Below are 12,433 nucleotides of genomic sequence, written 5' to 3'. Positions count from 1 at the left end.
AAAATGCGCAGCCTGCGGCTGCCACCGCAACTTCCACCGCCGCGACCTGCCCGATTACCCTCCCACCCCATCATTTCTCGCTTTCCGAAATCCCAAACGGTCTTCTCTTTCACCCTCTCCGCCACCACCACCACCACCATTTCAACACAGACCCTACCAGCTGTTTACGCTCAGCACTGAGGCCGCGGCGGAGGACCACCACCAGGATCCGGAGACGCCGAAGGCGGAGCACCCAGTTGGCAGAAAACGGTCCAGAACTAAATTCAGCCAAGAACAGAAGGAAAAAATGCATTCTTTCTCGGAGAAGGTGGGGTGGAAACTGCACAAGTCCGATGAAGCGGCGGTGGAAGAATTCTGCCGCCAAGTTGGGGTTGCAAAAGGGGTGCTCAGAGTTTGGATGCACAACAACAAGACCACGTTTGGCAGAAAAGCAACTAAGATCAGCAGCAGCAGCAGCAGCAGAAATGAAGAAAGTAGAAAGACCGATAATCGCAGTGGAGTTGATTGATTTAATTTCATGTATTATTTCTTCCACCTTAATATGATTTAGGAAATATTGATTAAGGGGTATGTTAATTAATTAATTAATTAATTAATCCCGTGTGATTAACGAGCTACTTGATTAATGTACGTAATTGACTTAACAATCACTTAAATTATGATTTATTATGAACAATTATACTTGCAATTGAATGTAAATACCGTAGTTTAATATAGGGTATATTACTCTCGCCTCCCATTTAGATTTGATATTATTATAAATATGTGATGAGGTAATTACCCCCTCCAGCTTCAAAATACAAAATTGCCCTTCAATTTTAAAGAAAACAATAAAAATACCCAAGATTCGGGTGTGAAGACACGGGTCGAGCTATCTGATCCGGCCCAACTGATCAACCAGCCTTGATAGCCGTTGGATTATCTGATATTTAGACGCCCAGATGATGCCACGTGGCACATTCCCTATGCGGTATCGTACACTATAAATACTAGCATTTATGAACATTTATTGCAAGTACTTTTATCACATTTTTAATCTCACCAGCTCTCCTTAGATCGCATTCGACCTCGTTTTTTCTAACTTAAATATCGAATGGCCTTCGCTGGGGGCCACCTAACAAGCCTAACGTGTGTTCTGTTATCAAAATCTATTAGTAGGAAGCTCGAAGAAGGGTTCAGCGACCCGATCTCAGGGTATCAAGGTCCGATAACCCGACCCCGATTGTGCGATTTCATCAATATGTTCTCATTGTTTTAAAAATTATAAATACTCCTCTAATTTTAATATCCATCTAATAACGAATTGATTCCGCCTTCATTAGGTTTCCATTCAATTGCTTGTTGTGTAAATTGGCCAAAATGTCCTTTGAATTATAAATTATAATTTTATATATTTATTAAAAAAAGTTTATAGACTAATTAATATGGCATGTGGATTATTATTTTACCCACTCTTAAATTTTTTTTTATATTTTTAAATATTTTTTGTAAAAAAATTTAACAAGAGTAAAGTAGTAATTACAACATCACTATTTAGGGATTACATAATTATTTTTCATGTAAAAAAGTATTTATAATTATGTTAAATTTTAAAAGAAGTAGTCATAGTTTACCTTTTAATATAACAAAAAAAAAATATTATTTTACCGTATTGTATTCATAATATAAAATTAACTCATAAATATAGATTTTAAATGTTATTTGTAAATCGAGACGTTTCTTTAGACTTCGAACCAGAAATTCTGCAAAGGACAATTATCCCTAATTCATATTATAACTATTTTTTATTTCTTTAACTTTCTTTATATAACTTTTAATATTTTGAAGAAGCAAGTAATTCAAATTTAGAATTATGGACCAGCGCAAATTCCACGTCTTGGGATGTGGTTGTAATTATTTATAAATGCTTGCCCGTGTATTTTATACGGTTCAATTTTAAAATTTAGTAGTAGACGTAGGTCGTCTATATAATTTTAATTAGTTATTTGGCAAGATAATTGACTGATTGAACTGACTTATAGAAATCGTCATATGAAAGTTTTTAAGACTTGGTCGGTATTATTGGGATTTCCGACTTCAATAGTATGAGACTAGTTCTCGAACTTGATGAATCATGACAATTACATGCAAAATGATTGTAGCTTAGATTTGGCGAACAATGACTATGATATGAGATGCAGTCATTATAAGCTTTATTCAATACAGTCAAGAATGTATAGTGAGGACGGTAGGTTTGAAAAAAGAATTCATCCTCTATCACTATTATGACAACAATATCTCCTAATACTCTTCGAGACCTGTTTAAGCCTTTAGAATCTGTGGCCACAGTGACTAAATGATTGGAATAGGTTTTCCTGTGATACTTCAGTAGGGTAAATAAAAGGTCTCGAGTTATTAAGCATAGATGCTTGGTCCAAGATGAGAATCAAAGCCCAATTTCGTGCTCTAAATTATAATCGGGAGACGGTTGATGGAAGAACCGTACTCGTAGGAATTCGGGAACCTAAATATTAATACTATTACTCACCTAATCTCTAGCGTCATGGACTGTTGCTAGACGGCCACCCATGGCAAAGGGCATTTCTGGTTATTGGGTAATTGAAAATAATTAATTTAATTTAATTTAATTAATTATGTTGGCAACATGCCTAAGTCTAGTTGTGGGTAAAAGTCAAATGCTAATCATTAGAATGTGATGAATTAATTTAGAATTAATTTTTGAAGAAAAAAAATTATTTAATTGGATTAAATTAATTTCTTGAAAAGTATAAATGATTGGATCATATATGTAAAAATTCATGGTTTAGATTTTCATAAAGATTAATTAGTTAGATTAATTAATTTTAGGTTAGGCCTTTTAAATTAATTAGATTAATTTAATTGGACGTGGATTAATTTATAAATTAAAAGAGAAAGTGTGCGTGCTTGGGTCTTTTAATTGGATTAAAAGACATAAATTTTAAATTGATGGGCTCACAATTAATTTAGATTTAATATAAGCCCATTATACATTGGTTTGATTCAGTACAAAAAAATTCGAGATTTGTGATTGCTCTTTTGGAACTGCATTTGTAACAACTTTGAAACGGAAAATAATTGCTGAAGTCACGTTTTTTGCCAGAAAAATTTTGTATGTTTGGAACGGCAAAATAATTACAAAGGCCGTTCCCAAACAGTCGTATTTCTAAAGCCGTTATAATAATTTGGAATGGCTTTTGGATTGTTCTTAAAATTTGGAACGACTTCTCTTTTTGTGAAAGCTTATCATTCCAAAATTTGGTTAAAAAGCCATTTCAAATATATAATTCAATTAAGCCGTTACAAATACCGGCACAAAATTTTTACTTTTACAAATTTACTATAATTTTTGAAACGGCCGTATTGGTGTTGTAACAGCCACTGGAAAAAAAAGAAAGAATTTTTATTCTAAAAATTAAATATAAAGCCGTTACAAAAAATAATACACATGAATGGTCCACAAACCATTTCAATTATCTAATATTTTGAGAAATATTTAAAATATGATTGAAATATTTTTCTAAAAATTTTCAGAAATATTTCAAAAAATATGATTGAAATATTTTTCTGTTTCTTGTTTTCAATTTTCTATTTTTCTGAAATATATTTTTGTTGGGTATATTTCTGCAATTGTTAATTGTTAGAAATATTTTGTTGTATTTCTTAATTGGTTGGTATATTTTGTTGTATTTCTGAAATTATTTATCGGTATGTTGTATTTTTTCTAAATATATGTATGTATGCTGAATCAAGATGATTGTTGATTATTTAGAAATATATTTACGAAATTATTTGTATGTATGTTGTATTTGTTATGAAAGTATGTATTTGTGTGTATGCAATTTTTTTAATATTTTTATGTAATTTTCTAATATCACACATTTTAGGCAAATTTTAGAAAAATTATCGAATTTAATACAAAATTTTAAAAAAAATTATGGACTTTAGGAAAAATTATGGACTTTAATGAAAATTTTAGAAAAAAAAATATCTATTTTCTTAAAGTTTGTAACTTTTTTAAAATAATTCCTAAAGTTTATATTTTATGAAAATTTATTGAAAAGAATTTCTGAAAATTTTTCTGTAATTTTTGAAATGTTTGAAACTTATTTAATTTTTCTGAAATTTTTAAAAAAATTTAATATCTTAAGTTTTTGAAAATTTGTGATAATTTTTATGAATATGTGTAAGTTCTGTTAATTTAAAAAATTTGAGTAATTTCTAAATTTTCTTTTTGAAAATTTAACAAATTTATTTTTCTGAAAATATTTATATAATGTAATTTTTCTTAATTTAAGAAAATATGTGTAATTTTATGTAATTTTGTGTTAATTTATAATAATATTCTTTAATATATTAGGAAAATATAATTTTATACATAATATAATATATTTTTATTAATATTTATTATTTTCTTAGGTCCCGACCTATTCCACCTGGCCCGATCCTCCATCGTCCCAGTCTCCAGTTGATTCCCCAATACTTGACGGCAACGACTATAACGACGAACGCACGGATGAAGGGATATATAATTAGATTAGGAATTTTTTTATATGTAGCGATACAATGTAAAAATAATATTTTTTTTATAATTAAATAATTTTTATTTTTTTCTTATATTATATATATTTTTTAATATAATATTGTACATGTAAGAAATTAAAACTACCTATATATAACAAAAATTCCAATAATTTAGTTTTACAAAAATAAAAATTAAAAAAGATTAATACAATTAAATATTAAAAAAATTATTTTTTGTCATTGCATTTGTAACGGCTTTTGGAATATGTATAACTATCATATAAAATATAGTTATCAAATTTGAAAAAGGCCGTCCAAAAATTCGTCACCAAAGCAGTGTTCAAAGCAGTAACAAAGGAAGTTGCAACAACCATTACAACAACGCATGACCGTTACAAAAAATATTCCAAATACTGCTCATATATTCAAGCACAACCATATCTATATGTATTCCAAAAGGCCATTCTAATAATTATTAAATTTAATTTAATTTGATCGATCTAAAAACAGGTCTAAATGCATTTTTTACAATTGATACTATTGCAATGGTCTCTCATAGCCGTTACAAATTGTAATGACTTTCAAGCAAGTCGTGACAAAGATTTTGTAATGTCCAAAAGAGCCGCAGTAGGGGGTGCCGTTACAAATAAAAAAACTATTCCAAATTATTAACTTGACCGTTACAAAAGCCATTACTATAAAATAATTTTTTTGTAGTGATAGTCCATTTAAGGTCAAGCCCATGACTCGACTTTGACCTATTGTAGGTCAAGGAGGAGCTAGGTTCCTCCTTGAGAGAAGACTTGGCCGAGTGGGGCTCTTGGAGAGTCCCCACTCGATCACATTTGCTTTGCTTATAATGGGTGTTTTGAACAAATTTAAGAGCATATAAACATGAAAAGTGATACAAAAAAAGCTAAAAAATCCGTTCCAAAAAACGATGTAAACATACAAACTTTACCGTTCCAAAATTTGCCACAACAACCGTTGCAAATTAAGTTAAATTATTAAATTCAACAAAGAATATGTTACAAAAGCGGTTCTAAAATGCGCAACAAAAGTATAAAAAGAAGTCGTTTTCCAATACGTGCTACAAAGTTCTTTGCAAATTCAATTTAATAACACTTGTATATCGGTCAACTCCAGTATCGGGTATGTATAACCGTTAAAAAAATCACTCTAAACTTTAAACAGGTCTACTAGGCTCATTACAAGGTTTTTCCGACTTTTCTAACACGAATGGACGGGTGAGTACCGTTACTAAAATTGCTCCAAATTTTGACAGCTATTGTAGGTCAAGGAGGAGCTATTGTAGGTCAAGTCCATTTAAGGTCAAGCCCATGACTCGACTTTGACCTATTGTAGGTCAAGGAGGAGCTAGGTTCCTCCTTGAGAGAAGACTTGGCCGAGTGGGGCTCTTGGAGAGTCCCCACTCGATCACATTTGCTTTGCTTATAATGGGTGTTTTGAACAAATTTAAGAGCATATAAACATGAAAAGTTATACAAAAAAAGCTAAAAAATCCGTTCCAAAAAACAATGTAAACATACAAACTTTACCGTTCCAAAATTTGCCACAACAACCGTTGCAAATTAAGTTAAATTATTAAATTCAACAAAGAATATGTTACAAAAGCGGTTCTAAAATGCGCAACAAAAGTATAAAAAGAAGTCGTTTTTCAATACGTGCTACAAAGTTCTTTGCAAATTCAATTTAATAACACTTGTATATCGGTCAACTCCAGTATCGGGTATGTATAACCGTTAAAAAAATCACTCTAAACTTTAAACAGGTCTACTAGGCTCATTACAAGGTTTTTCCGACTTTTCTAACACGAATGGACGGGTGAGTACCGTTACTAAAATTGCTCCAAATTTTGACAGCTAATTGCAAATAATTTGAAATTTGTGCCCAAGAACTATTTTTTGTTTGTAGTGATGCCATATTCAAAACACATCACAATGTATTCCTACGTACTCTTGACACATTTTTCTTATATTCCATATAACATATTCACCCCATCACTTTTATATATCCAAAAATATTATTAATTATATGGTATTATTTTTAAAATTAATATTTATGCATTAATAGGTACAACAAAATCTTTCTTTTCTTTAAAACAGGCAAAAGACAATTTTCGTCCCACAGCTATAGGCCATTTTTGTTTTAGTCCTGTAAGTATTTAGGGTTTCAATTTGGTCCCGTAAAATTGAAAAATTCGTAATTTCAGTCCAAATTTCGCCGGAAAATTTTGTGGGTCGCCGGAAAAAGTCACATGCGATGCATGTGACTTTTAAAATTGGGGGCTCGATCCTGATTGGCTGGAGAAGCTGATATGGCGCATATGTGGAAATTAAATGGAAATTAAAAAAAAAAAAACGACTCACGTGGATTAAAAATCGCCCGCCAGTCGCCGCCACCTTCTCTCTTCAATTCCGCCGCCGTTACTTGAAATTTCTGGCCATCACATATACCATTCGATTCCCCATAGCAAGGAGAACAAAACCCTTCAACCAATTTTGAGATCCCACCATGACAGCGACTGGGCTTTGAAATTGACCGCCGCGGACAATTCCCGTCGATTCGCCGGCAACAGGACGACCCACGATCGCGGATTGGTACCATTGGATTCGTCTCCTCACTGCGGTTTTAATGGGACTAGTCTCATCCATTTTCATCAACTAGGTGCAAAGATCCATCGTTTTGAAGATCTCGATCGTCTTCCGCCGCGACTGCACCTTCCGCCGGCGTATTCTCCTTCGTCTGAACGAACCACCTACTCGGAAGACCATCGTTGAACGCCTCTCGTTCTGGCGAATCTTTTGAGACCAGTCCCATCGATTTTGGTCACCTCTGTGCAAAGATTTGACGAAAGCCATCCTCTGCCTTTGACGGTCGCGAGCTCGATTTTCGTCGTTTTTTTTTTTAATTTCCACGTATGCGCCACATCAGCTTCTCCAGCCAATCAGGATCGAGCCCCCAATTTTAAAAGTCACATGCATCGCATGTGACTTTTTCCGGCGACCTACAAAATTTTCCGGCGAAATTTGGACTGAAATTGCGAATTTTTCAATTTTACGGGACCAAATTGAAACCCTAGATACTTACGGGACTAAAACGAAAATGGCCTATAGCTGTGGGTAATGTAAAGAGTTGAAAATGCATCGAGACATCCAATACACGGTTTAACTTGCATGTGAAGAATAAGCTACAAAGTCCAAAGCAATTGAGTTTTTACATCTTTTGCCCAAAAAAACAAGTATGGCAGTCTTAAAGGAAGAAAAACTACAAAACATACAAAAAAAAGAATTGAATATATATAGAATCAAAATTGATGTTCTCTGCTCATCACGTACTATATATAGACTTGTTAATTAGTAGAAAAACTAGGGACAAGGAGAAGAACCCCACAGCAAACTTGATTTCCATATATGATCAGTACCCAAACTCAATGGTAACCTATAATTAGGAAACCCCATATTCATAGACCTTATTGTCTCCCACTGTTCATCTACTAATTGTCCCAAACCACTATGCTGTCCTTTTTCCAACACTTCCACTTCTGATCCATGTCCGAGATTTCCTTGCATTAATACTACTTCCTCATGAGCCACTCCAAACATACTAAAATCCACATTGTATGAGCCCTTCATAAGATCTCCTGACATGGAATTTGACATGTCAAGCAACAATGAAGATGCATCAAGATTGATGTCACATTTTGAGGCTGCAAGTTCACAAGTTTCATTGGATGAAAATGTATTGTAGCTTGGGGTCAGGTCATGCTGATCTCCACTTGAAACTGAAACTGGAAATGGTAGAGGGGAGAAACTTGTAACGGACGAATGCTCTATCTCGTTGCAGAAACCGAATTGGAGGGTTGAGTTAGTTATACTCTTGTTTGCTATCAAGGTATTGCCAGTGAACTGAATATCGCTAGCTACGTTAATGGGGTCGATCATGTTCGTTGTAGTAGAAGCATTGGTAGTATCAAGAACCGGCGAAACCCAAGAATGAGAGAGAGCCCGTGTAGTCGATTTAGCTTTCTTGAAAATTCTACATATTGCCCATGCCTCCTGAAATCATAACAAAGAGAATTCAGTACAAATTACTAATAGTACAGCTGAACATTAAAAGCAAAGTTTTGAGTTATGTACTTACGTTTGCAGGGATGTTTTGTTCCAAATATCTCTTATTATGTGAGACTGAGTCCGACGGAAGTCTAAACTCATGCATCATCCAATCAGTCTTTATTCCTTTTGCGGCTCTACCTTTGTAGAAAACAAGTGATTTCTTCAACCCAATGCATTTTGAATCTTCGGAAGCGTAGATTGGCCTGTCGGTTCCCGTGGCTTTCCAGAATCCAGCTCCAGTTACTCGGTTAGGCCGTGCGCTGTTTCTATACTTTCGGTCCCTTGGGCAGTAGAAATACCATTCTTTCTCCCCAGAGATTGCCAACTCTGGTTAAAGAAAGTGTATAAGCCCAATTATATATATATATATATATATATATATATATATGTTCGTGCAGCTTTATTCAAATTAAATAAGCCAAGAAAGAAGAACAAGATTCGTGGGGACTGATAAAATCAGCTTCTTACACACACACACATACACATATATATATATATATATATACGATTTCTGAAATCTTGAATTTAAATTAAGACAAGAAAAATTGTTGCTTACTTGGGAGATCCCAAGGATCATATTTATAGATGTCGAGTTGCTTGATGAGTTCAATGGAGAGAGGTTTCTGCTGAATCTTCCTTGTCAGATAAAACCCTACAAGTTCTTCATCAGTGGGATGAAATCTGAACCCTGGCAGCATCACCTCATCTATTTTATCACATTCATTTTTGTACTCATCCTCCATATATATATATATCTTCTCTTTATAAACTTCTCAAACCAGAATCTTCTATATATTCTGAAAAAAACTAGAGCAAATTCACAAGAAACTGACGCTATAGAAAGCCTTTCTCTTCAAAAACTGAAGGCAAGAATTCAATCTGAAAAAACCAAGCTTACCACCCAAAAACTACGTAACACTAAAAGTTAAACATACAGGAACCTTATACTCAAAACTGCATGATCCTTAAACTTAGCTTTTGAGGTTGTAAACCCTAAAACCCTACAAGAAAAGCAGACTGAAAATATGTAAAAAAACCTACAAGTACATATGAAATCCAAGCAGATAAACTCAGAGTAGCTGTGGCCGACTTCAACTCTGAAGGTTCACTTAATATGGAGCAAATTTCATGCAGCCCGAGGAGGAGTCTGCCCCCGAAGGATCAGCCGCCTTTTCTGGTGACTTTAAAGGAGCTTGTTTTTAACAAAAATCGCGATATCTGGGAGAGAAGTTAAGCTTAATTAGGGCCAAGAACTTCAAGAAAACACCTACCAAGAAAACCCCAAGTCAAGAAATATATATACATATATATATATATGTGGGAGTAGTCCTAGCAATGACTCTCTTTGATTAATATTTCTTTACTTGACCATGACTCATTATGAAGCAAATTGTGTGTTGTTTATAAGTCCAAATTGAAGAATCTCAAGAACCACCCAAATCAGCCCTCATGGAGATTTGAATGTAACAGTGATTTTCATGAGCTTAATAATTAATTAACTAAGTATTTTATTGATGTGAAGACAAAGCAAGCTTCTAATAATAATAAATGCATGCATGGTTTTGAAATGTTATTTGAAAAATGTGGAGCAAAAAGCAAGTCCCAATGCAAAGGGTTGAGATATTATTCATCTGTCAAATTCTTGAGGAGACTATAGTGAATAGTCTATGCATGATCAGAGTTTATTTTTAGTGGAGTAGAGTCAGTGAGTCTCAGGATCCAAAAATGCAACTTCTATTCCATTCCCAAAAGCTTCTATTCCCACTGACTTGTCAGATTTTCACTAATTAGCTATAGGGTTAATTAGTCATAAGGTTTAAAGGGTATAATATAATTATGGACCACACATCTTATATAAGTCCTAATTAAGGGTTTTCATTCAAGAATTATAAGTTGACCATTTTGGGTAATTAGTTCTTGATTTTTGTTTTATAATTAGGTCGTGACATTAATTATATAATAGGGTCCACAAGTAGCCCTCTTTCGGACATCAAAATTGTATTATACAAGCTAACTCGGTGGTGTTTGCACGTACACTACAAGAATTATAGCTTTTAATGAATTAGGTTTAGTTATTATGGTTAAACATAAAATATGCATGACAAATATTAATTAACACGACTATATAATGGTTATTAGTCGTTGCTTCTATAAGCGAGACCATAATACTTACTACAGTCACTACAAAAAAGTTGAGTTTTCGCTATATTATAAATTACCACAACTTAAAAATTATGGTAAATTAATACTATTAACCATGATTGATAAAACTAAAGTAAAAACTTAAACTTTTTACCACAATATTTAATCAATATTCACCATGATTTTTCGCCATAGCGAAAACAATTGTCATGGTTTTGGCTATGACTAATGTTTTAACCACACTTACAGAAACAACGGGCAATGATCGTTGTGAAGTAGTTGATTTGTATTTACCACGATTTTTTTTTTTTACTACAGTAATTAACCGTGCCGGAAAATGATATTTTTTCTGGTGAACTAAAAACTATTGCAAATATTTTGGTCATAGAAAAAGGCACGGCAAATATTAATTAATCGTTGTAAAAAACTTAAGTTTTTCTCATCGATTTCATTTGACGGTGTATAGTATTGATTTAGGGAAAATAGCATTTTTCGTCCCATATAGGATCTTTCCACTTTTGATCCTATAACTTTCAAAAAGTAGCACTTTTGATCCCATGACACCTTTTCGTCAGAAAAGGCCACATGGTCGTTAAGTACATAGGACCAAAAATGTGAACTTTTAAATTTATGGAACCAAAAGTGAGAATCTCATATCCAATAGGATTAAAAGTGCAAAGGTTCTAACATCCATGTGCTAAGCATGTGGCATTTTCTGCTAAAATATCTAACAAAAATGTATCTTGGGGCCAAAAGCGCTATACTTTTGAGAAGTTATCAGATCAAACATGAGAATCTCGTAACTAATGAGACCAAAAATGGAAAAGTCCTAATTAAGTTACAGGACAAAAAATATTATTTCATCTATTGATTTACTATGGCTTTTAAGCTGTAGTAATTTACAGTGTATGGAATAATCAATATTTTTGTAGTGACAACTACTAAAAAATCTCATTTTTGACCCTATAACATAGGTTTTGTTCACTTTTGGTTCCAATGATTACTTTAAGATTAATACCTTACATTTTGTCTCACTTTTAGTCGCACCATTAAATAACTAACATAAATGACCACATGAGACTCACGTGATAGCGTTTTGGAGGAAAAAAGGCATGTGCGCCTCTCACAGAAAAATATCATTTTTTGTCTAATAACTTAGCATTTGTTCACTTTTGGTCCCAATGATATGGGACTCTCATTTTAAAGACAATAATTTATGATTTCTCTCACTTTTGATTCTGCCATTAAATATTTGTTAGAAACGGTCACGTGTTAAGTTGGGGCGTGTTGGAGGGAATTCTAGCATGTGAGAAGCATATACGTCATTGTTTGAGAGATTATAACTACAAGTTTTGTCAAGAGAGGTAAAATAACAAACTTATGGCTGACATCGTCTAGGTCCTTCCAAACTAGCAAGAATTGAGCTTCTCAAGCTGATAATCTGGCTTCAACAAGTGATTCAATTGTTGTAAAATCAAGTATGTGTGCTTGAAATGAGAAAGCATGTATGAGAATCTCGTGGATGAGCTCGAGTTCGGGGAAGGCTCTACGGCCATAACAATATGGCAAGTATTGTTTGAGAGATTATAACTACAAGTTTTGTCAAGAGAGGT

At 33.3% G+C, this 12,433-nt stretch overlaps 2 protein-coding genes across 2 annotated transcripts in view; one reads left to right on the top strand and one right to left on the bottom strand.

Annotated features, from left to right (window-relative positions):
* The window catches only part of LOC105160066 (zinc-finger homeodomain protein 10-like), an 8,129-nt gene extending 7,621 nt beyond the window's left edge, over positions 1–508 (top strand). Inside the window, exon 2 of the mRNA XM_011077331.1 lies at positions 12–508. Within this exon, the coding sequence (XP_011075633.1) occupies positions 12–508 (497 nt within the window). The remainder of the gene's footprint in view (positions 1–11) is intronic.
* On the bottom strand, positions 7,836–9,937 carry LOC105160065 (putative NAC domain-containing protein 94). The gene is made up of 3 exons (XM_011077330.2): positions 9,235–9,937; positions 8,707–9,005; positions 7,836–8,621 (listed from the first exon to the last, which is right to left on the bottom strand). Exons 1-3 carry the CDS (start codon positions 9,419–9,421, stop codon positions 7,932–7,934), a joined length of 1,176 nt encoding a protein of 391 aa, XP_011075632.1. The 5' UTR covers positions 9,422–9,937; the 3' UTR covers positions 7,836–7,931.

Source organism: Sesamum indicum, linkage group LG4 (assembly GCF_000512975.1).
Source record: "Sesamum indicum cultivar Zhongzhi No. 13 linkage group LG4, S_indicum_v1.0, whole genome shotgun sequence".
NCBI classification, from domain to species: domain Eukaryota; kingdom Viridiplantae; phylum Streptophyta; class Magnoliopsida; order Lamiales; family Pedaliaceae; genus Sesamum; species Sesamum indicum.
This window is presented reverse-complemented; position numbering and strand designations above follow the sequence as displayed.

What these genes read in the sequence shown, in the direction of transcription:
- LOC105160065 (XM_011077330.2), bottom strand. Translation starts at nt 9,421, where the DNA reads ATGGAGGATGAGTACAAAAATGAATGTGATAAAATAGATGAGGTGATG. An exon ending in TGATCCTTGGGATCTCCCAA is followed by an intron (nt 9,006 to 9,234) that starts GTAAGCAACAAT and finishes TTCTTTAACCAG; the next exon opens with AGTTGGCAATCTCTGGGGAG. An exon ending in AACAAAACATCCCTGCAAAC is followed by an intron (nt 8,622 to 8,706) that starts GTAAGTACATAA and finishes TTATGATTTCAG; the next exon opens with GAGGCATGGGCAATATGTAG.